Source organism: Carassius auratus, chromosome 25 (assembly GCF_003368295.1).
Source record: "Carassius auratus strain Wakin chromosome 25, ASM336829v1, whole genome shotgun sequence".
NCBI lineage: Eukaryota > Metazoa > Chordata > Actinopteri > Cypriniformes > Cyprinidae > Carassius > Carassius auratus.
The window spans coordinates 16,135,342-16,161,091 of NC_039267.1; the positions used below are offsets into that span (position 1 = coordinate 16,135,342).

The window sequence follows — 25,750 nt, forward strand, 5'->3', positions numbered from 1 at the left end:
AGTGAGCAACACTTGATTAACTGACTTAACTCAATTTACTTTATTTCCCAATATGATTATTGAGATCCCCACAGTTTCCAAAATGGGCGGATCTCTTAACAAGACTAAACAGAGTCTGCTGGTTGTGAGTAATAAGAGCACCTTTCATCCTCTGCAGGGTGTTTTTGTGCTCTTGTACGCTCCTCTGGAGCTGCCGGCAGGCCTTCTCTAGATGTCTCTGGAGCTCTTGATTCTTCTTCTGGAGTTTGGCCAGAGACTCGGCACCTTCACTCTGCTTCCTCTGAGCCGTCAGAGCTGCTACAGGACGAGGAAGCGTGAGGAGGGAAGGTCCAGCAGTGTGTGTGATGTGGCTCTTACCAATCTCTGCCTCATGGCGCTCCTGGGTTTCCTTCAGCACACGTCTCAGCTTGTCTGCGCTGCTCTGGAGTGTGAGAGGCAGGAAATATTTAGTGTGTTTCTCTGGGTGGAGACAGATGATAAATATGATGACTGTTCTAGTGTAATAAAGAAAAGGGAACTCCCTGGGTGCAGCTGTGCTCATTGCAATGATCTTTGATTAGTCTCAGAAAAGCAGACACGCACCTTCTTCAGCTCCTGCTCTCGCTTGGCTGAGTGTTTCTCTGCAGATCTCCCAGACTCTGGATCTAATGGTGAGCTGCTGTCTCTCCAATCCTCCTGCTCTCCACTCCGTCCTGCAGAACCTCCTTTAGTTCACGGAGCATCTCTCCTGCAGTCTGAAAAACAACACTGCTCCTTTAAAACATACATTCAGAGGGTTCGTGAACAGGAGTCAAAAGACGTGGCTTCTATTGATTTAAAATATCAGTCACTGTTTACATTTGTGTACTTCACTATAAATAAATCTCAATATTATTAACAATATATTCACATAAAGTTTCACAAAGTAAGTTAATATTAAATGTTGCTGATCAAATTCAAATAAATCTATATCAAATTTCTTTATTTTATTCAAAATGTTCAAAGATTTTGTTGTAATGTATATGAATAGATGTATATGAATTTAATAAATATGATACACTTTATTATTAAATAGAAATATAAATGTGTGTGTGATCATTAAAATATAGCAAATCTTCAAGATACTATTTATATCAGTGTTGTTATTGTTAACTAAAGTTAAAAAAAAATTTGGGGAACTGAAATAAAATCTAATAGAAAAAACAGAAAACCTAAGCTGTATATATTTATTGGTATTTTGAATGTGCTTTTTAAACAATGAAATAACAGAAAATTGTATTAAAAGAGATTTGTAGTGCATACTACATATTAGAGAGTCAGACTTGTGACGCTGCCCTTGTATGTACTTGCTAAGGTATTGTATGTTGTTTTCATGTAATAAGTCCCTGCTTAAACAGCATTATGTTTAAGCATGCCTTAGCAAACCCTCTGAATCACGGAGACTATTATGAACCTGATCTCTTGTTGATCCCTCCACTCCTGCTCCTTTTCTCTGAGAGTTTCGTGTAGCTCTGTGTCTCTTTGTTTGTCGGTTTGCTCCAGAGCGGCTTGTAGTTTCTGCTTCTGCTCTCTCTGGAGCTGTGCCCTGAGGCGGGACATCTCCTCCTGCTTGTCTTTGATCCAAACGTCTCGGGCTGCAGCCAGCTCTGCTTTCAGGAGGGCAGCCTGCTCCCGGCACACACGCTCCAGTCGGGTGCGGAGGGTAAGCACTTCCTCCTGGAGCTCCCCGTTTCTCATGTTACACTCGTCCAGTTCAGTGCATTTGGTGCGAAACGTCTCCTGCCACCTTTCCTCCACTGCCTTCACAGCAGAGGACACCTGGGACCAGGAGGTGAGTGTTGAGCGGTTGAGAAAATAAATCTGAAGAAATCATCTCACAATGATCACGACAACAGATACCTGTTCCGGGACACGCTGCTGCTGAAGTCGCTCCCACTCATCTTTTTCCCTCTGCAGACTGCTTTTGTACTCTGGGAGGGAGGTCAAGTCCTGGAGCCATCGAGAACGAGCACCTTCAACCTAGGAAGGCAGAAATCATTATTAACCATTTAAAACCTGGAAAATAAAATAAAAGTCCGGAATCAAACATACATAGAAAAAAAAACAGTCCAAAAAAGCAAAGAATATGCAATTTGGTGCCGTATTTATATGGCCTTTAATATTATGATGTGCTTCCATCAGGTGTTTTTTAAATGACAATTTCAATTGGTGTAGTTTGAAGAGTAATAGAAACAGCTGATGATGTTTCAACCATGGAAAGACGTCAATTAATAAAACCACATGTAAACAATAATGTCATAATGTCACAATTACCTCTGGGAAGCCATTCAGCGGTCATAAACAAACTAGAAGAAGAAAATCTAGAGAGGAGCATTTTTCTAAATATATTACTGGACCAGTTTTCTTTATTCTTTACCGCGTGTTTGAAATGAATGCATTTGTTTTCATGTTGAGAGCAGTAAACACCTGGAGCGTGATGTCATCAGTGTGTTTCTGCTGCATCTCTCTCTGAGCGTGTCGTACTGCTTCCTCCACGGCTCTGTCCCGGGCCGTCGCAGCCTCCTGCTGCAGGGTCTCCCTCTGAGCCCTGAGCCGGACCTCCAGCTGCTCCGCTGAAATCAGCTGACCCGCCGCTCCCTCACAGGTGTCTGACTGCCTGGCCTTCCTGAGCTCTTCCTCAGCCTCATGTAACCACTGAGCCCAGGACTGCTCCAGCTGGCACAGAGACAGACAGAAAGACAAATCAAAGACAGGCAAAAATAGGTTAAGCTGACAAAACATATTCAAATAAACAAAAGTAGACCGAAGAAACCAATTATAGAGGCAAAAGATAAAGCAGACAGACAGATAAAATATATATGTAACGATGTAAAAACTTCATAATCATGGGAAGGAGGAGGCGGGAACCGGCGGACAATTTAAATAAAACTTTAATGATAAAATAAACACAAAACAAAAACCAAAACACAAAATAAAATCCAGGCTTGGTCCGCTCTCCTCCTTCACTGTCGTAACTCCTCTTACGACAGTGATCCTTCCAGATCTACTCTGTGGGACTCGAGACATGTCCAATCACTCCACCGGCCTCGCTCCGTTCCCACGGCTCTTGGCCCAGCCCCACTCATCACAATATAAAAGGCTAAATATTGAGCGTTTGACCTACAGGTCAAACCTAAATTTATTCAGACACCTTCAACATTTCTCACATTATCACGGTTTGTTTGCTATGGTTTAGAAAATGGTAATAAAATGAGAAGAACTCAAGAGTTAAAATGTGTCAAAATTATCTTGATAGTGTCAGATATCTGAATGGCACAACAGTGACATTTTAGTAAGATCATGCTTGACACGGAGTAGAAAGACGGTCAATGTAAACGACCCGTCACCACTAACCGTCTCCTGCTCCTGCTGCCAGCTCTTTCTGGCCGTTTCCAGCTGCTCTCTGACCTGCAGCTCAGTCTCAGTCTGTGTGTCTATCTTCCACTGGGCTCTGAGCCGAGTCACGTCCTCCTGATGCTGACACTCCAGATCAGACCTCAGTCTCTCCAGAGCAGCCTCACTGTCCTCTCGCCTCTTCAACTGAAACAACAAGATGCATGATCAAGTATAGACACACACACATGCACGCAGGAGCACACGCACGTCCACACACAAATAAATATTAAGGTTCATAGAATGAAGTATGCTGGAATATGAGCAGTCATTTATGCCTTGATCACCTGGGTGCTGAGGCGCGTGCACAGGTGAGACCTGAACAGCACATGTTGATATCTGATTAAACTAAACCCATGTAAGCTGTCACTTAAAACATTTAAGAGCCAAAGGACGCGAGATCTCACGTGCAGTGAAAAGATTTGTGCGTGCGCTCATCCGAGGCGCGTGAACCCATGCAAATATAAACTCTCACTGAAGTATTGTGTTTAAATGGACAAATTCACACAAAACATGTCAAAATGGCCGTCGTGGTAAGTATCCTACAGCAGACATAACAGGCTGAATGAACTGGATCGGTGCATTCTCTTAATGTATTATTATTATTATTTTTCTGTCTCAGCTGATTCGATTGCACCGGAGCCTGGTTAAACTGGTCAGTTTAAATAGACCGTAGTATACAGGTTCAATTTGCTGTTATGCCAAGGACGTTTTTGCTCTATGAAAAGGATCATCTTTTCCGTCTATGTACGAATGTGTAAGTAGTTTACAATATAAATAATTGTTTAACATTCAAATACATTGCGAATATGGAAACATTTGGATTTGTGCCAAAGCCGCGCTCGCTCATCCTCATATGCAAGCACGCACGTGCTGTCATGATCTGATGCACTAGATGCCGGATTTTTTAAAACAAATAGGCTAGTCCTGCCGGAACGCAAAAATTCAAATTAATGTGAGCACCAGTGTTTTGCTGCAGCAGTGTTGATGGAAGCAGTTCATTTACTGCGCAGCGCAGTCACGTTTGGGATCATTTTATTTTAAATGCCATAATGTCAGTTGAAAACATTACAATTGTGTTTTAAAATACAACAACGAGCACCACAAAACCATTTAAAGAGGCGCGTTCAGCGGTCTCCGTGCCAGAAAATGGTCAACAAAATAAAATGATCTCAAACGTACGACACACTCTCTTTATTTCATCATATGATCATAATCACATCTGTTCATTTTATAATCCTGCTACTAGCATTTTATTCAGACTAAAACCCCATTAATTCAAGCGAGAAATATTTTTTTTTGTGTGTTTGTGTTAGATCCCGACCGATATATCGGCCGACCGATATTATTGGCCGATATGAGCTTATTGCATTTAAATCGGCATCGGCGTTTATAACGGCCGATGAAACATGAGAAACAGAGTCTAATGCTTCACTCATGTTATGAGTGTTGCATGGTTTGCCCACCAGAGGGAGCTCTGCAACTCCACAGTTGAAAACAGCGCCAGAAATCCACTATAGAAGAAAGTGATCAGCCAAGCCACGGAGATGTACTGTTTTGACGGTGAGTCTGTCGTTCGTCATGTGAGATGATTTAGTTTATACACTGTATATAAAAACAGTGTGGTAGTTCTAGCTAACGGTCCTATCATTATCACTTCTAAATATTCTGTAACTTCACTTACAGCCGCTAATGCATTGCTATATTAGATTAACCACAAAGCGAATACCATGTTTATCAGTGGAAGAGCGCGAACGTTAATAAGGTCAAACTATAAAGTTAGCATTTAACTTATTCTAAATATATCTGCAGTGTTTCCCACATAATGACCGCGTAACTGTTGCGGGGGGGAGCGTGTAATCAGTCAATGACTAGAAGTTATGAAGTTATGTACAGCGTGCATTAAATTGTTTGAAGGTGGTTCTCCTCAAAATGGACAGCGGTGTGTTCATGGCACTAACGTTAACCATTCAACTTCGAATTGATTCTGTAATCTTCCGGTAACAGTAGGCTAACTTTACGTTCGCCAGCGCATGACGATGTTTTGATTCAGACTGCACAAAGAGAAGAGAAGATATACGGGTTCGTTGTGAATGTGTCTGTGAGAGCACATATAGTGTAGTTACAGTAACTACAGTAGGTGCGTCAGAAATTATTAAACCTGAGGGGACATGTAAATATATGTGAGCTGAACAAGCGCTTTTTTTTTTCTTTTACATATTGTTTCAAAGCAGCTTTACAGACATAACAGGAAAATGTTTAAATAATATTGTTAAATATAAGTAGGTAATACCTATATAAAAAATATATATACATTTCTCATTTTTGCCTATGTAGGAGATCCCTGTTTATTATAATTCTTATTCAAATGATGACATGAGTAATGATACATGGTGATATTAATACACATGCTTATTCTTTCTCTGTCTCTCTTTCTGCCCTACAGATGGCTGAAAAAGGTGAATGCTGTAGCAGCAAAGTGTGGGACTACTTCTGCAAATACTTTAACTTTAGTATTATAATTTATTTACAGTACACACACAGACTGTTAAAACCAGCTTCAACTGGAAGAAAGTAAAAGTGTTAAATGTTTAAAATCAGACAGTTTTTTGATCATTAAAAAATATATACTTTTGATGTGCAATTGTTTAGTCATTGAGACTGTAATCTAAGGCTTTTTTTTTTTTTTTAAACATAAATCCCTTCTGGAAAATGGTTTATACAGCCCACATACATAGAACAGGCAGATATTTTTCTATTGAATGTTGTGTAAGTGCAGTTTATAGGAAATGGGTCTAATATCCAGTTTATTTTCGAAATCAAAATATATCGGCTTATAAATCGGCTCTTTTCGAGTTAATATCGGAATCGGCCCCCAAAAATCTTTTGCACATCCTGTCAATAGACGCATTTCCAGCATTATGGTTAACGATTAATCGATCGTTAATTTAAATGCCGATCGATCATGGAAATAATGGATATTTTACATCCCTAACCGGTACCGTTTTACAAGTATTGAAATGGCACCGGTATCGTATAAAACCCAATCGATACCCAACCCTACACACATTGCAAACGGAGTATATGTGAACCTGGCGTAACACTGCCTCACATACAGCTAATGAAATCTGGCTTGTGCTGTGTGTAAACTATTGTACAATTATCAAAATAAAAATGCAGTGCATGATCAAAAATTTAGGTGAGATAGACATTTTAAAAAAAATAGATATTTATCTAGTGCTTACCTCATTTTCTATCAATCTCCTCTGTTCTTCAAGCTTGTTTTGGAGATTTTCCTCCAGCTTGTCTTTCTCTTTGCAAACAGAAATGTAGCATTCCTGCACAGCTAACACCTCCTGTCTGAGATCAGCCAGCTTTGACCTGTGGATGGACTCGGTGTTAATAAAGGTCAGCTTCTGCATACTGTATGAAGGTTATTATGAAGTGTCCAGTCATGATGTTTAAAGGTAGAGGTGTAGTGCAGTACTGGAGCTGTTGGAGGTGCTGCTGATGCTGCTGGGTGAGTTGCTCTATGTGAGCCGTGTGCTCCTGTGTTAGCTCCATCCGGACACCATTCACCACATCATCTCTGAACTGCTGCCGAGTCCTCTCATCCCTGCACACACAGAGCATGTCACCGATGAAACACCACAGAAGCTGCACCAGACTGGAATCAGCTCTCACTTTAGCTAAATGAATGGATGTGTGACCTCTCTGCTGCTTCTCGTTTCTCCTGGTCCAGCTCCTGGATCATCTCTCTCATCTTGGTGCAGAGCTCAGAGTTGGCTGACTTCACCTTCTCCTCACTCTGCTTCAGCTCCTGATTCCTCTTCTCCAGAGCCTGCCGTTCACAACTGGGGTTGACTAGTGTAACAACTAGCTTACTGAATCATGACTTCATTAAACATGGATCCAGATCGGTGTTAATTTAATATTATTTACAAATTATTATAGTATTTTATAGTATTATATTCAGAAATAGTTTTATTTTTATTTTCAGTTTTAGTCTTTCTATATATACACAGTACAGACCAAAAGTTTGGAAACATTACTATTTTTAATGTTTTTGGAAGAAGTTTCTTCTGCTCATCAAGCCTGCATTTATTTGATCAAAAATACAGAAAAAACAGTAATAGTTTGATATATTATTACAACTTAAAATAATAGTTTTCTATTTGAATATACTATAATATAATAATTTATTCCTGTGATGCAAAGCTGAATTTTCCGCATCATTCCTCCAGCTTTCAGTGTCACATGTAACATCCAATCGATCACATGATCAATTAGAAATCATTCTAATATTCTGATTTATTATGAGTGTTGGAAACAGTTCTGCTGTCTAATATATTTGATGAATAAAAGGATAAAAAGAACTGCATTTATTCAAAATATTCTGTATTTGTATTTTATTCAAATTTTCTCTACTATCACTTTTTATCAATTTAACACATCCTTGCTGAATAAAAGTATTGATTTAAAAAAAAAGAAAAAAAAAAAAAGAAAAAAAATTACTGACCCCAAATCACTGACCAGTACTGTATATTGTTATTACAAAATATTTATATTTTAAAAACATAGCTTGGTTTTTTTTCTTTCAAAAACATTAAAAATAGTAATGTTTCCAAACTTTTGGTCTGTACCGTGTATATATATATATATATATATATATATATATATATATATATATATATATATATATATATATATATATATATATATATATATATATATATATATATATATATATTTTTTTTATAATTATTTCAATACATCTCAAAATTTCTGTTTTACTTTTTACTGTAGTACTTAATTAGAAATGTTGCTTTGGCAACTAACTGAAATTCAATAAGTTGTTATCTTTTTGTTGTATTATTATTATCATTATTTAAATAAACCATTTTTCCTTTTATTTCAGCTTTATTTCAAATAACCAAAATTCTTTCGATACGGTCTGCATCAATAAATGAAAAAAAGCCAAAAGAATTATTATTAACCATTTTACCATCATTATCTGCTGCTAAACTAAATTTGTATCATTTTTTCTTAAATAAATGTATACATTTATACATATACACACAGACATACATACATATATACATATACATGTATGTCAGAAGTCCTCTGACTCTGTGACTGAAGTCACACTGACCTCCACTCTCTCCTGCAGCACCTGCCGTTCTTTCTGCAGTCTGATGAGGTCTTTGTGAGGAGCTGCAGTCATGGGGGATGTTTCCAGGTGTTTCTCCAAGCTGCTCTCCCTCACCTGTAGTAAACGCACAAGGTGGAAGTCTAACATCTACTACAGCACACACACGATTGATCCATCAAGCAGTGATTTGCTGTAGGTCAGACCTCAGAGTCCTGTATGGTTCTCTCAGCCTGCTCTAGCCGCGTCTGCAGCTGCTCTGTTCTGCTCTGAGAGCGTCGCAGCTCCTCCTGCAGCTCAGAGATCTTCAGACGCTTGGTCTTCAGGTGACTCAGGCAGCGCTGCAACTCGCTCTTCAGCTCTCGCACCACGTCCTCCTTCAGCAGGGTCGAGTCTCCTGCTTCTGCAATATGAGGTTTGCTGGAAAACAAAGGAATTGTGAGATTAAAAGAATTTGAGATATGAACACTACAGCAATGCAGTTTGGATTGTTATTGTACAATGTAACGTTACCTGTGGATCCGTCCATTTCTCCACTTGGGCTTCTTGATGCCCAGGTCCACGCAGGACTCAGACAGCTGGCTCTCCCAGTCTCCATTAGACTCCAGGGCTCCATGTTTAATGGCAGACTCATACAGATTTATCTGCTCCTTCAGTTCAGTCAACTCTTCCTGTTGAGGGAACAAACACGTGGGCTCTGTTATGTGGACAGCTGTGATGTTTCCCATTACTGAAAATGCTGTCAAACACTATTGGACTGACTGACCTGCAGGGCTTTGCTGAGGTCTTCTCTGATAGCGCAGGTAGACTGAGCCTGCTGGAGCTTCAGCTGTAACTGACTCATCTCTTGAACAGAGCCTGCAGAGAATAAAAGAGCTTTGATAAAGAGGTTACAGACACAAGGGAGACAAAACTTCAATGCATTTATTAAGGGAAGGACTGAAAACATGATTTTTCTTCTACTTTTAAAGGGGACATATCATGAAAATTGGCATTTTCCAGGTTTTAAGTGTTATAATCAGGTCCCCAGTGCATCTACCAACCAAAGAAACGTGAAAAAGATTAACCCAGTAACTTTGTTTTGGTTAGCCTTTTTCTACAAGCGTCTTTAAAAACAAGTACATCTGATTTCACTCCCCTTGTGATATGGAAAGGGATCTCATTATAATATCACTGCCTCTTAATCTGTAACAGGTTTCCACCCATGGAGAAGAGTTGCCAAGTCTGCGTGTTTTTTGGGCTCATTTTAAAAAATATGGTTACTTGTTTGGGAAATCTGACGAGCAATTTTGTTTCTTTATTTATGTTCGCCATTATTCTCCCATGCATTGACTGACACTCGGTCTGCTCACAGTTAATAGCCAACAAATGCAATAATATAAGTGCTGCAGCATAATTTGCTAAATGTTCCGTCCCCTCCTCCCCCAAAGTTTTTTATTTCTACAATGTTTTTGTAATGCATTAATTATCACGAGCTGTAATAAAAAATAAAAAAAAGTTGTCTTTTGCAGATATTGTTTATGGTCAACCAGCCACATGACACACTAACTAACATTAAAAAAGTGAAATCACAATCAACCACCCCTTTTAACTGCAGGAGAAAAAGATGACTGGCCCATACAATTACCCATGAGGCTCGAGCAATCACAACTGTAAAAACAAACAGAAGCACATGGGATGCCACATACCAGTGTGGAGCAGTTTGGCACACTGCTGCTGGCTCTCCTCCAGGCGCTGTGCGAGGGTGTTGATGACGGCGGCTCTGTCCACCTGATCCTCTTCTCTCTGACGCTCCAGCAGCCGGACCTGATCCAGCAGCCGCTGGCCCGCCTCCGCCTGACACACACACACACACACACACACACAGTGAAACCGCAGGCCTGCACTGCCCTCTGTTGTGAGGGGTTAATCATATCTACATGTATCTGACCTGCTCGTTCAGACTCTGTGATTGTGCGTCTAGTTTCTGCTGAAGGGTGAGCAGTTGTGCTTCGTACTGCTCACGGATAGCGGTCATGTCTCTATCATGCTGCTCCCGTGCTCGTGTGAGAATGTCTGAGCGACACAGATCCATCATCTGCTGCTTCATGCTGTCCATCGCCACCTCGGCCACACGCTGCTGCTTTAGGCTCTGTGTACACACACATTTCCTCTCTTATAGTAGAAGTAGTATTTTTATTTAATGCATTTCAGCATCTTAGGCTATTTTCATGGTACAATAAAAACCAGCCAACAAAAACAAAAAGTGTTCTATTACACAATATTTTTTTTACATTAACATATGATAAAAAATTCTAAAACTTTTTTCTGGAAACTAATATACTAAGCTCTTTAAGAGAGTTCACTTCATAAAAGTTTTTTTTATATCCATTAAAAGCGGACAGGCCTTCCTCTCTAATAAGAGACTGCACCATGAGCTCGTACCTCTTGCTCTCGGTCTGTGAGAGACTGGATCTGTTTCTCCAGAGATCTGACTCTGCCCTGCAGCTGCGCTTCTCTCTCTTTCGCCTCCTCCACGAGTGCACTGGACTCCTTCAGTGATACAGTCAGACCATCTTTCTCTTCTAGACAAAAAGCAACACATTTTATGTCTCAAATTATTTTTTAACTCAAGAAGTCAGCACTTTTAGCACATTCCAGGTTATTTCAGGTAAAAAAAAATACAACAGATTTCAGTATGGTTAATAGTAATATTAGTAACAGTATTTCAGAGCTGAATTTAAAACTGTGGGAATCTAGTGAATCTGACCTTTGACGATGGCGAACTGGTGCTCCAGATATCTCATCTTCCTCCTGCAGTCCTCTAGTTTCTGTTCCAGCTCCTCGATCTGTCCGGATTGAGCTCGGTTTACAATCTGAAGCTGCGCCAGCTGCTGACTGTCTGCTGAATCTGAACAACATTCATACAACACACCTCAAGCTCCTAAAATACTCATAACATGGTCATTACAAATACAATTTACAATAAATGCTGGGCTTTTCAACTTTTCATTCACCAAAGTATCTTGAAAAAAAAAAATAGCTTCCAAAGAAATACGAAGAAGGTATAATGCCTAATGGTATCTTACGTGGTGCTGAGTCCGGGAAGTCCCTCTGAATCTGGTCAAAGTGGTTATTCTGATTGGTCACTTGAGGACTGAACATCTTGGGCTGGTTTGAAGGTTGATGTGGATGGTAACTGGCTCTGCAGTGGCCAGTGGGTTTGTTCCCAGCTCCTCCATTATCAAACACCTTCAACAAATCTGCAAAATTAATAAGCATGCATACAATGTTTAATAAAAGAAGACTGGCTGCAGACATTCACCTGACAGTGGTGTCTGATGTGGCTATGCTCTCCTAGGGCTCGAGCCTCATCTCCGGGGTGGCCTGCCCCATGCTGAAGAGCATTATGAGGGTACACGTCCTGTTCCGCCCCGACCCCAGTGGAGAAGTCAATGCCTTGGGACTCATCCGTGCCTGCGGAGGAGTGTGCATAGTCTCGGTTCTGGAACTGGTAGTTCTGTTGGTCCCAGCCGGTGGCCACATGTTCTGTCCCGGTCTGGAGGTGATGAGGGTGACTGTTGCTCTGAGACGTGTGATTCCTGTAGCTGTAGTCCTCATGATAAGAGCCTTGATCATCCTCCTCATAGTGCTGCAAAAACATGCAAGGCAAACCATTAAGTGAATGACTTGTCATAGTATATTAAATGCACCAAATTTAAGACCACTTGCATCCTTTCAATAAACCTAAGGTTGATTTTGTAGCATCTTAAACCAATAAACTGACTTGCTCATGGGAAGAAGGTCTTGGATGCTCCCATTGTGGGACATCCCAGGCATGCTGCGGTCTGAAATACAAACACATTTGTGTATGTTTTATTAAATAGGTATTTCAGGTAAGTGTTGCATAAGGGTGTTTTGATGTGTTTTGTACCTGTTGTTGTCTTCTGGACGGCTGCAGGTGGAGCTGTCAGCGCTGTCATCTAGCATATCATCAGGGAGATCAGTCAGGAGCTTGTGGAGCTAAAAACAAACAAACAAACAAACCCCATTTAAATCAATAAAAACTTTGAACAGTCATGCATGACCGTAGCCACCCCACCCATGAGCGGTCTTCCCCCCTGCCACACCGTTATGGCACAGATTAGAGGCATTCATCACAGATCCACTTGGATATGAAAACCTGAGGACCAACAAGAGATATTAGTATGATATTACTATATGAGAAGCCCTGGGTTTCGGATGATTTTAAATAAATTAGCTATTACCGAAAGGACCGCAGAAGACTATAATGAATAATGAATAATTCTATGAAAATATTATTGTAATATTATCTTCTATGTCAATGCATGCTTCTTTGATACTGGTTCATTCATCCGAAACAATGAGAGGTGGGATTCGCTCATAAATCAATTAACATTAGTTTATATATGTAAATGCAATCTCCGTTCAGAGACACCAAGAGATGTTTGTGGTGACAATTAATTGTTAGCCAAATATGTATAATAAAAAAACAACAACTTTCAGTCAGTTTTTTTGAAGCAAAGTATCATTTTATTTCATTAAATAAATTGATAAATTTTTGGGAACACAGGCATTGCACTCTGCAAATATTGCTCTTTATTTTAACCAGTTTTCTATAAATAAATAATAATAAAAAACAGCAAGCAAATTAATATCACTAGAAACAAATAACTTATAGAACAGGAAGTAAATATTCTATAAACAAAAAAAGTTATTTCTTTCATAACACAGTCGAGAAACTATGTGCAATTTTTTGTTTATGTTTTAGAAAGCGCTAAAAACACGTATTTTAATTAAACGCAGATAATTCTAAAAATGCAGCAAACATGTTTAATAGAGTTTTCATATTAGTGTTAGAGTGAATGAAATGTTACTCTCTTGATATCAACTCTGAGTAACACAGGGAACTATTTTTATGCTATTGCCTATTAAAACCTACACTACTTTGTCAAAAAAAATAAATAAAAAAAATGTATGATCACTCTTAGGTTGTGCTGCCTAAATTCTCTTAAGCATCATCACGGCGTGCTGTATCAAAACTGGATATCTAATTTTAAGATGATAAAAATGTCCCTATAAAGGAGGAGAAAAGTGTTCTATAAAGTTGAAATCTTTCACATTATTTAGTTCCATTCATTAAAGATCAAAGTTTCATCTAAAATCCACAATCAAAACAAAGAAAAAAAAAGAACTTTATAATGGAAAATATCCATATGTTCTAATACAGTGTGCATATATATATACACACACACATACACACACACATATACGTATACATATATATACATATACACATACATACATATATATATATATATATATATATATATACACACACACACACACATATATATATATATATAAAAATCAGTCAAACACTAATCCACAAGCTCCTCCGATAAGTTGGCAGTCAGTAAGTGTCCAACAGACCATCTTTTGGGGATGTCATCTTTCTTAGAAGTTTCTCAATACAATAATATAATACGGAGTTAATGGGAAACTATGAGAACGAAACAAGCACATTCAAGCACTGCAAGTCCCATAGCAACCATTTACAAAAACACACCCGCCCGGTTACAGACGTGCTGAACTCTCACACAAACACCAACACATGGCCCTGAGGCGTCTTAAAGGAGCCCTAACTTCATGATAAAACACAGCTGAAGTCTCTGTATCAGAGGACAGACAGTCAAACTCACTCACCCTCCATAACTCCCGCCGGATGACCCGCACATCCTGATACGTTCCCTCGGACAGAAAACGTTCCCGCATTTACACTCTCACGACTGCTGCTGCACGAGCTCTCAGACTCAGGGACATACTGAAGCACTTCTGTGTGCAATGCTGGAGTTCAGCCGCGTGACTCATATGAATAACTCCAGAAAAGACAGCAGAAAACGAGGAACTAAGCCGTCCTCATTTGTCCAGACTGAGGTCAGCCCATTGTGGGGGTCAGAATATACGTTTCAGTTAACTGGAGCAGAAACATTCCTCTGATGGAAAAAAGACAGCCTGTGAATATGACGGTGTGTGTGTGTGTGTCCTCATCGTTCACCTCATACTATTATTTTCTGATTCTAATCTAAAATGACAAGTGAAATTGCCTACATTTATCCTTCCATTCAGAGCAAACATCTGTGGAGCGTCAGTAAAGAGCTGCGAGTATGTAGGGCAGTGGAAACACAGGCTTTATGACACAGCAAACACACCTGACTGCATTAAACGCGCACCAATGACAGCAAACGCTCATTCATGCAGACGGTAGATAGCTGTAAGGGGAGTCAGAAGAGAACGCACATTTCTGATTGGAGAACATCTGCCATTTAAAAACAAACACGGTTACTGCTTGTGACTGGAAACAGGAATCTTTAGCTACTGATAATCACCACGAGAAAGCAAATATGGACCTAGTAAACTGAGTAAGGCAGCGACAAAACCAGAAGAAAAAGATTCAGTCAAACTCTTGGTCCATACAGCAGTTTTTAATGGTTATACGGGCATGTTAAGCATTAACTGCATGCCATATTAGAGAACAGCACTGACAGAGCAACTTTATTAGTCCCAATATTGAAGCCACACAGAACTACTGACGTGTTTAGTACCAGATATACACATTTAAAACATGAACTGGACGAAACTTGATGAACCTGCTTTAACAAGACACACACAAAAACTATTCACTTAAAATAACTTGAGTGTATGTTTAATGTATCCATCCGGCAGACATATTAATACAATATAGTGTCATGTGTAATTATACCATATCGATTGTTTCACTAAAATGTTATTTATGTTTTAAGATATATAAGTCTGTGTGTATAAATGTGTTTTTTTTCTCTCTATTGTGATGTACATTCAAGTAAAGAATATTACTGAAAGAGATTTTTTTTATATATATATATATATATATATATATATATATACATATAACAATATCTCTTCTCTTATGACGTGAGGGTTAGACAAAATAACCTGTCACTCACATGAAATCATTATAGCAGTTAGCAACATATATATACATATATTTTTTTTTTTTTTTTTTTTTATTAAAGATTACAATGGCTTGTGTTTTGTTTATTATTGAATGTTATGTATGGATTGATATATATTAATATTTTATTTAAATAATGCATAATAAACACTGCACCACTTCATAAACAAAAACTAACTGTCAGTTTTGATTTCATGGTGTACTGATGACATCATTCTGTTCGGGGGAAAATATAAATGTTTGTCTAATCTCTGTCTAGTATGAGACGGTCTCTACTCAAAAATAGTAATTTCTACAAATTATTGTATATTATATTTTTATTATCAATGTTGAAAACAGTTGCTGCTTAATATTTTTGTGAAAACCGTGGTGCATTTGTGGTGGTCAGTTAAGTCAAGAAGTTACCAAAAAGGCGATTAAAGCTGACTTAAAACTGTGCATGCATTTAATATGGTTAACATGACAAATCCCTGACAGTAAACTGCCTCGTCCTATTTATGAGGTACAGACACAGAGTTCAAATGTCCTGTGTAGACACTACAGACTCAACCTGTTGCGACGCGGCGGTGTGACACTGTTCGGCGGTTTGGTTTCCGCCGTCCATCGCCCTACACAAAATTAATCTGCTGAATGCATAAACTTTATTTTCCTGCACTCAAATGTGCCAAACTAAAGGACAGGCTGTGTATGGCGTTTGAGGTAATTTGTGAATTACCATAGAAATACAAAACTCTGTGGTTTGTGTACTGTAAACACATACGAGCTCCATCACATACGAGTCTGTCACGTGACTCTGTTCCTCTTTCGGGCTTGAACTGATTGTAAAACTAAGGACATTATTAATTGTCTTTACATTTATTTTGAAAGATGAAGCTCATGATTATGGAAAGGGGCATTATATTTCTGACAAGCGCTTGCGGTGTTCGGCCAATCACAATGCACTGGGTCAGTTGGCCAATCAGAACAGACTGTGCTTGTCAGAAGGAGGGACTTTGTAGAAAACAATGCGTTTGAGAGAGACGGGGCATAAGAGGACATACAATAATGTACAGTATTTGAAGAGAATGTGTTTTTTGAACATTAAAGCATGTCAACATATTCTGTTACACTAAATAATGATATTTAAAAAAGCATAATTTGACCACTTTAATAATAATAATAAAATAAAACAACTAACACTGGCTTTTCTAATCTTTTTTAATTCTATCTATTTGTTTTCTTTTTATTTATTATACACAATCAACAAACCCCCCCCCCCCAAAAAAAGGCCTCGAACACTAGCTTGCTCTATTATTTTTCTATTCTATCTGTATTATTTTTATTCTTTTGATTGCTTAGATTGTCTTCATTTGTAAGCTGCTTTGGATAAAAGTGTCTGCTAAATGACTAAATGTAAATACTACATAGTCATTTGCAGTCATGCAGCAGAAGACAGCTGTCAGTCTAGTGTGTGTGTGTGTGTGTGTGTGTGTCAGTGTTCAGTAACTGGACAGATACCTCTTGTTCTCTGGCGTAGTCTTCCTGATCATACTCCTCTTCCTCCTGCTGGGTCTGTAGAGCTGCACTGTCGAAATCAATGGACATTCTGCTGATCTGAGAGGAGAAGTGACACACTGAGTCAGGAAATGACCAGCAATCACATCCACTTACACTTCATTTAACCAGTCTTACTGATAAAACACAGAACGACTCGTTTACACTGTCTGCTGGTTCGCATCAGCAAACACGGTTGTTAATCCCAGATATAGATACATGTTGTTACTAAGCAACCCATAATTCACATCCGTTAACTCGCTCATTTAGCACTAGATTACAAGCTTCAGTTCCCAAACAAGGCTGTATGTGAGTTTAAACGATCTCTGCTTACCTTTAAATTTTATAAAGTCGCCACAGTCCTACAGTAACACAATAATCCCGAACGAAGTGTTTCTATGATACACATTAGTGTCTCGGTGCCACACAAACTCATACCGCGACAATATTGACATAAAATGCCTTGAGTACGAGTAATAAACTTTCAGCAAATGTCTGTTCGTCCGTCAAAGATGTTAAAAATCATTTAATGCGGACAAAAGTCGATTTCGCAGCACTGATATTGTTAAAAGTGTTTGTCTATTGAAACATGGCGCCCTAAACAGCGGCAAAAGCCCTGACTGCTGATTGGCTGTCGGGATGGATGACGTCATGTAAACGTTACATCCTAGCGTGTGTCAACTAAAAAATAAATGTATTTTCTCAGTCATTGAGCTGTACCAATATTAATAAAATGATTAGTAATATATATATATATATATATACAAATAAATGAACGTAAGGTGAATAGCCAACGTATGGTTTACAATTAATATTCTGTAAAAAAATATATATATACATACACACACACACACACACACACATATATATATATATATATATATATATATATATATATATATATATATATACACACTTTTACACTAGGTCTATATATTATTGATATGACTATTGTTAGTATTAACGGGTTTGGTCATTTGGTTAGGACATTTAGCCTTATAGTGCATGTAGGAAAATTATTATTTTTCATTATTACCTTTTTTTGCCTTTATTGTATGCACTTTCAGTAATTAGTTTAATTCAGAGAAATAATGTCTGTATGAGGTATGAGAAAGCTGTCCAATTTTGGGCACTGTATAAATTCATTGTTTATCACACATAAAATTATAAAACTTAAGACACATTTTCATCTGAATCAAATGCATTTAAAAAAAAAATTTATATTTAAATATTAAACAATTTATGGTAGCTATAATGGATATATCTATATATAATTTTACATTAAACTTTTTTTTTTTAACCAAAAATAAAATAAAAATCATACACCATTACAGAGACATTTTTCACTGAAGCAAGTTTATTTTTGTAGTTGAAAAGTGAAACAGAACAGCTCAGACAGCATAATGCTTTCAACAGATCTGTAATATTTGGTGAGAGGACTTTAAATACGCATGTGCTGCAGTGCAACTGCATAAAACTCCTCAGCTGAAGTCTATGCAAACCAAGTAAAACATGCTGACTCTGATAAGAGAAAGTTCAACAAATAAATGATTCACTTTCAACACAGCATGTCCTCACGCTTTCCATTAAAGACAAACATATGCCTCTTAGATGTCTGCCATGTGCCAACATGTGCTATTAAAGAAACATTTTTTTTAGATGATGCAAACATGTTCATATTAGAGACCTAACAATTCAGTACAGCAGACATCCTCTGTGGGAACCTCTGCTCTGTTAAGGACATTTAAAACTGACTTAAGTGACTGTAAAAATACAAACTAGCTGAATTATGCTCCTCCTCCTGTGATCGGGAGAGTAAAGGCCTTGAAAGTAGTTAATGTCACTGACAGCCTCGAGTCGACCAGCTGTCCGATGGGTCAATTTGTTTTTTGCAGGATCGTCAGTGTCAAATCAAGCCAGTTTGCTAACAATGGCCTGGTTGAGAGTGTTCAGCTGATTGGTCCATTTGTCCAGGGCGGTGTATCGAGCTCCGCCTCTTTTCTGGTGATCGAGCTCCAACAGCTGATTGACTTGATCAATTCTACCGTTGATTGTGCTGAAAGAAAGACATACATCAGCTAAAACTTATTTTTATTTATTTACCTTTTTTACTATATTATAAAAGTATTATACTTACTTGTCTAAAATACACTGCACAAGCAAGCTTTCCACATCTGCAACATCAATATTCAATTCCTAAAAAAAAAAAAAAAAAAAAAAAAAAACATGGAACATTATATTAAAATTGCATAATATATTATATAATATAATATAATTAGTGCTGGGTAATGATTAAAATGTTTAATCGTGATTAATCAAATGATTGTCTGTGAATAATCACAATGTTATGCACAAAACTAATAATGCATTCAAAAGTAGTGTATTGTGTCCTTTTTTAATTTAAAAGTAGTCCTACTGCTATATGAACAAATGTTATAGTACAATAACATTCAGTTTGCACTTAACACTTAAATAAGGTGCTTTTTACAGCAGTGTTCCTTTTACATAGTAGCAGTAAAAATATTTCTTGTAAATCTTACCTTATAATATGAATGTAATTAAATTAAATATTAAACAAGCTATTTGTCACTGCCAGGACATTAACATTTTTATAGAAAATATTTAATAGTTTCTTATAGAAAAACAAGTTCTGCTCAGAGTCCAGAGCCTTGATCATAATTATAACAGGCACCGTGCTTTTAGAGACCTGCAGGATCATGGGACCCATCTCAGCAGAGTGCTGCACGGAACAACACTTGACCCCCAAAGCCTGGTTTGTTTGACTAGTGTGATCGCTCCCTGGCTCGGTTGGAAGAGGTGGGCAAGAGCACAGTTCAGTTATATATAGATCAGTGAGTGTGAACGCTAACCGCGCCGGAGTGCAGATCTTCTGATACGTGCTTCATGTATATTTATGAATGGACTTTCATAATAATAAGAAAAACTGTTAACACGTGATCAAATAATTATCGGCGTTCATCAATTAATAAGTTAATGCAATAATAACGTGTTAACTTGCCCAGCCCTAAATATAATATAGGTTTACCTTTGAAATAAATGGTATGTGTATCCTAGTGTAAGGCTTAATCAATTTGATGAGCACTTGTGTTCTTATGTTCCGTAGCAATTCTGAAAGAAAAAGCAAGGAGCAAAATTAATATGTACTTTTTGAATGCACACTTGTTGCATGAGATTTATGAAATAAATGTGAATGTTAAAAGCCAAAGCCGCCCAAACTGACCCTCAATATGTTCTCTGATGAAGGGGTCGTCCATTATGTTGCTGTGATTCGTCTTTAGGATTTTCTCAAATTCTGTGATGTCATTGTTCTGGTAGGCACTAGGAGCAAGTTATAGGTAATTAATACCATAAAATAAAATAAATTAATAAAAAACAGAAGAGGACCAGATAAATGGAGAAATGAAAAGTAATCTACACACTTACCTTACCAGGTTTGTCATCGCTAGAATTTCTGGATCATTTTTGTAGGGTTTTGCCTAGTCACAGAGTCATAAAGAAAGAATCAGTAGTTATATCATATACCACAGTGTTTTTATTATCTATGATCAGGCCTAGATGAGATCTGCAGCTTTGTGCTTTTACCTGCTCTGATTCTGGGGGAAAATAAGTTGCTATTTAAGTTTAAATCATGGACGTCAAGCAAAACTAAGAGTATTACATAACTATTGATCAATATAAGCAACCTTAAAGGAACATTCAACAATGAAGAACGTGTAGAACTTTGTAAACTAATGATGGGACGGTAAACTAATGAGATCCCACATGGGCCTGTGCTGACTGCCACTTTATACCTCTTGAGAATCAAATGGATTGATTCCAGACTTCATCAGCATGTTGGCCAAGACCAGGTACTTCAGGCAAGTGGTTCGCCTGGGGCTTCCAGACTCGTCATAGTTCTTGAAAGCTTCAAAAAAGTCTGTATGCGCCTTCTCAAACTCTCCCTCCCTCAGGTGCATTTTACCGCCGCACTCTAAAGAGAAACAGTCACATGTCAAACCAAATTACTGCACTTTCCAGTTCAAAATCCAAACCAAACTTTCCAATCAACCCAAACTTAACACTGATTTCCACACATTTTCACAACTAACTTAACGCAAACTTTGTAATTGTACATGAAATGAAAAACAAAACGTAGCCATTACAAAAAAAAAAACTTTTCAATTATACACACAGACAAAAATTCAACAAATTTCGACATCTTCGCAACTAAATTTCCATTTGTACACAAAGCAAAAACAAACAAACAAAAACATCAAAAATATCAAAAATATCAAAACAAACAAAATGTCCAATTATACACAAACAAAAACTAAATGAAAAACAAATACTAAACCAGCTCAAGCTAAACACAAATTTCCATTTTTTCATCTTCACAACTACAGCTGCTGGTCATATAATTAGAATATCATCAAAAAGTTGATTTCACTAATTCCATTCAAAAAGTGAAAATATTACACACACTGACATATTTCAAACATTTTTTTCTTATAATTTTGATGATTATAACAGACAATTGATGTCACTAATTTGTCCCAAATTCAGTATCTCAGAAAATTTGAATAGTGACGTGACATACGGAATATAACTTAAGACCAATACAAATAAAGGATTTTTTGAAATCTTGGCCACCTGAAAAGTATGAACATGAAAAGTATGAGCATCTACAGCACTCAATACATAGTTGGGGCTCCTTTTGGCTGAATTACTGCAGCAATGTGGCGTGGCATGGAGTCGATCAGTCTGTGGCACTGCTCAGGTGTTATGAGAGCCCAGGTTGCTCTGATAGTGGCCTTCAGCTCTTCTGCATTCTTGGGTCTGGCATATCGCATCTTCCTCTTCACAATACCCCATAAATTTTCTAAGGGGTTAAGGTCAGGTGAGTTTGCTGGCCAATTAAGAACAGGGATACCGTGGCCCTTAAACCAGGTACTCGTATCTTTGGCACTGTGTGCAGGTGCCTGTTGGAAAATTAAATCTGCATCTCCATAAAGTTGGTCAGCAGCAGGAAGCATGAAATGCTCTAAAACTTCCTGGTATACGGCTGCGTTGACCTTGGACCTCAGAAAACACAGTATACCAACACCAGCAGATGAAATGGCACCCCAAACCATCACTGACTGTGGAAACTTTACACTGGACCTCAAGCAACGTGGATTATGTGCCTCTCCTGTCTTCCTACAGACTCTGGGACCCTGATTTCCAAAGGAAATGCTAAATTTACTTTCATCAGAGAACATAACTGTTGACCACTCAGCAGCAGTCCAGTCCTTTTTGTAGCGATACGCTTCTGACGCTGTCTGTTGTTCAAGTGTGGCTTGTCACAAGGAATGCAACAGCTGAAACCCATGTATTGCATACATCTGTGTGTAGTTGTTCTTGAAGCACTGACTCCAGCTGCAGTCCACTCTTTGTGAATCTCCCCCACATATTTAAATGGGTTTTGTTTCACAGTCCTCTCCAGGGTGTGGTTATATCTATTGCTTTTACACTTTTTTTCTACCACATCTTTTCCTTTCCTTCGCCTCTCTATTAATGTGCTTGGACCAGAGCTCTGTAAACAGCCAGCCTCTTTTGCAATGACCTTTTATGTCTTGCCCTCCTTGTGCAAGGTGTCAGTGGTCGTCTTTTGGACAACTGTCAATTCAGCAGTCTTCCCCATGATTGTGAAGCCTACAGAACTAGACTGAGAGACCATTTAAAGACCTTTGCAGGTGTTTTGAGTTAATTAGCTGATTAGAGTGTGGCACCATGTGTCTTCAATATTGAACCTTTTCACAATATTCTAATTTTCTGAGATACTGAATTTGGGATTTTCCTTAGTTGTCAGTTATAATCATCTAAATTAAAAGAAACATTTGAAATATATCAGTCTGTGTGTAATGAATGAATATAATACACAAGTTTTACTTTTTGAATGGAATTAGTGAAATAAATTAACTTTTTGATGATATTCTAATTATATGATCAGCACCTGTATAAGCAAAATCCACAACTATAAACAGAACAAAAAACTAACCCACTATCCCATTACACACAAAAGAAAAAAAACAAACCAAAACCCAAGCTAAATACTTATTTCCACGCATTCACAAATTTTGCAATGGTACACCAAACCAAAACAATCCATGCTAAAATTAAACACTAACTAAATAGTAAAACACAAACAATAGTAAAAAAAACCAAATCAACCAAAACTAAAAACTAATTTCCATGTCTTAGTTTTCATAACTACATCTCTACATTAAACCAGACTAAAGTGTGTCCATTACCTCTGATGACCCCCATGATGAGCGGATGTGGGATGGCTGATTTAATGTGTAATGACTGCTCATACAGGGCTTTGAGTTTCTTGTTGTTTTTCTGTGCCGTATACATCTGAATCTCCAAAGCATAGATCTCCAACAGCTGAGTGCCCTTCTTCAAGTCGTCCTCTCCGTCATCCGTCTAATTAAGAGCATCAATCCATTTCAAAGTGACAGAAGATGTCTCAAGAAGATTTTCTTATTTACACAACACTGATTCTTTACTCTACCTGACATGACTGATGCAACTGCCTGAGAATCTTCTGGAGCTTTGCAAACTCTTCTCTTTCCAGGTACAACTTTCCTAGCTACATGAACCAGAGAAACAGAAGTGAGCAATATTCTCGCAGTATCTGAGTCTTTCTGAAGCTTGCACCAGCAATAATGTAAACGGCATTACCAGAATTATCATAGTATTAAGCATATTATTGTTCCTGATACATAAGTGCGCAACTAGCATCTGCTCAGTCAAATAATCGAAATACAGAATATACTGCTGTTGCACAAACCTTGGTGTTCGTTTTAAACCAAAGTCTGTCGTTTTTGGCATCTTTTAATGCTTCCAGTGTGGTCTCATAAAACTCTTGTAGCAAGTCCATCTAGAAACATGAAAAGAGAAATTATATTTAATATTTAACAGCCTTTAAATAATATGACTTACTATCACAAATATATTACTGAATTCAGAAAGCAGTTTAAAATGCACTTAAATACCTGTTTGGAGGTTGAGATATAATCTAGAATAGAGTTGATGGATTTCTCCGAGTAGTTTCTGGTGACAGCACTCCTGATGTATGTCAAAAGCTGTTTGTACCGGTTCATCATTTCTGGAAAATTTGTCTGTAAAAATACACACACACACAAAAAAATCTGATTTTATAGTGCACTGCTAACATAATAATTAAATGTATTATTATTAATATTAGTATCACGGTTTAGAAATGTTAGATAACATATGAAAATTATAAAAATGCAACAAAAAAAACACATATATACACATACATATATATATACACATACATATATATATACACATACATATATATATATATATATATATATATATATATATATATATATATATATATATATATATACATACATATTAGGGGTGTAACGATACGCGTATTGGTATTGAACCGTTCGGTACGAGGCTTTCGGTTCGGTACGCGGTACGCATTATGTACCAAACGGTTCGTTGGACTAATTAATTATATTTGGAAAATAAATAAAAAATTGTGGAATATAATGATATGCGTTCAACAAGGTAGCCCAATAACACAAACGACATAACGGGCAACGCCCCTGACACCCCCGAAGAAGAAAAAAAAACACCAGCTTATGTGTTTATGTTACAGTACTAAATAAAAAATAGCATGCATTTAGTATGATCTCTCTTATTCTATATATATATATATATATATATATATATATGTGTGTGTGTGTGTGTGTGTGTGTATTATTTAATAAATAATTTAAGCTACTATTGTTACGCACAAGCTTGAAGTTGATCTTAATCATCTGTTTCAGTGCTTTGAATCCCCATTCTCCCTTCTCTCCCTCCAGCTCCAGCACCTGCAGAACAGAAAACAGTGATTACACCCTTCACAGAATCACACACGGATCCTGACTCTGACAGATCTTCTGTCTGACCTTCTGGAAGCTGCTCAGGGCTGCTTTAGGATCATCTTCCTTCAGGGCCTTGGAGTTGTAGTACTGGTTCTCCAGATCAACATTGGGCTCAGAGTTGCTGTCCTCTGAATACTCCTGAAGTCAAAGCACGGTAGGAGTAAATGAACAAGACACTGCACACACAGTGAAACGCCTTGAAAGATACTGTGTATTGTATATATTGTGTGTTAATGCTTAACAATTAACCTGATTATTTATAACTGTAAAACTGTACATATGTAATAATCTATTTCTCAGTAAATTATCTATATACGAGCTAACAGAGTCAGGTTCGTAAATACATCACATTTCTTAAAGAACCTCAAATAAAACTACTTAAGGCTGTCTTATTTCTTGGGTTCATCTTTGCAGCATTAGCAAACTAGCCACCTGCTAAACAACCGAAACTAAGCGCCTATAAACACGCCTTTTCATGTTAATATGTCGGCTTCGCGTTAAATCAAATGCATTTAGATTTGCGTTTGTTTTAAACAGTCTTACCAAGTCATAATCCTCCTCATCATCGCACATGAAATCATCTTCCATGTCAGACATTTTGACCGGAGAGACTCTTACCCACAATGCACTGCGGAAACGCGTTTTGACATCACGCTGCGCGCGCAGTTTCCGATTCCTGCCGAGTGATTCCGAATCCAGTGAATGGCTTTG

At 37.8% G+C, this 25,750-nt stretch overlaps 3 protein-coding genes across 4 annotated transcripts in view; 1 reads left to right on the forward strand and 2 right to left on the reverse strand.

Moving 5' to 3' along the window:
• LOC113043514 (phospholipid-transporting ATPase ID-like) overlaps nucleotides 1-25,750 on the forward strand; it is a 260,088-nt gene that overhangs the window by 495 nt on the left and 233,843 nt on the right. The gene's annotated exons all lie outside the window — the stretch shown is intronic.
• On the reverse strand, nucleotides 1,180-17,684 carry LOC113043516 (centrosomal protein of 152 kDa-like). 2 transcript variants are annotated; one of them, XM_026202959.1, is made up of 21 exons: nucleotides 17,422-17,684; nucleotides 17,052-17,147; nucleotides 12,474-12,562; nucleotides 12,327-12,387; nucleotides 11,865-12,191; nucleotides 11,629-11,791; nucleotides 11,310-11,450; nucleotides 10,985-11,124; nucleotides 10,491-10,691; nucleotides 10,249-10,396; nucleotides 9,327-9,418; nucleotides 9,074-9,231; nucleotides 8,767-8,980; nucleotides 8,564-8,677; nucleotides 7,122-7,252; nucleotides 6,899-7,027; nucleotides 6,657-6,792; nucleotides 3,373-3,558; nucleotides 2,446-2,694; nucleotides 1,879-1,998; nucleotides 1,180-1,797 (listed from the first exon to the last, which is right to left on the reverse strand). In XM_026202959.1, the coding sequence occupies exons 2-21, from the start codon at nucleotides 17,136-17,138 to the stop codon at nucleotides 1,396-1,398; spliced, it is 3,288 nt and encodes a 1,095-aa protein (XP_026058744.1). In that variant the 5' UTR covers nucleotides 17,139-17,147; nucleotides 17,422-17,684; the 3' UTR covers nucleotides 1,180-1,395. The 2 variants fall into 2 exon arrangements, with proteins under 2 accessions (XP_026058744.1, XP_026058745.1); XM_026202960.1 differs by lacking the exons at nucleotides 17,052-17,147; nucleotides 17,422-17,684 and adding an exon at nucleotides 14,267-14,589.
• LOC113043526 (COP9 signalosome complex subunit 2-like) lies at nucleotides 18,425-25,706 on the reverse strand. The gene is made up of 13 exons (XM_026202971.1): nucleotides 25,583-25,706; nucleotides 25,064-25,177; nucleotides 24,908-24,985; nucleotides 24,125-24,250; nucleotides 23,920-24,009; nucleotides 23,641-23,718; nucleotides 23,378-23,552; nucleotides 20,900-21,078; nucleotides 20,532-20,584; nucleotides 20,329-20,426; nucleotides 20,134-20,216; nucleotides 19,225-19,283; nucleotides 18,425-19,143 (listed from the first exon to the last, which is right to left on the reverse strand). The coding sequence occupies exons 1-13, from the start codon at nucleotides 25,634-25,636 to the stop codon at nucleotides 18,999-19,001; spliced, it is 1,332 nt and encodes a 443-aa protein (XP_026058756.1). The 5' UTR covers nucleotides 25,637-25,706; the 3' UTR covers nucleotides 18,425-18,998.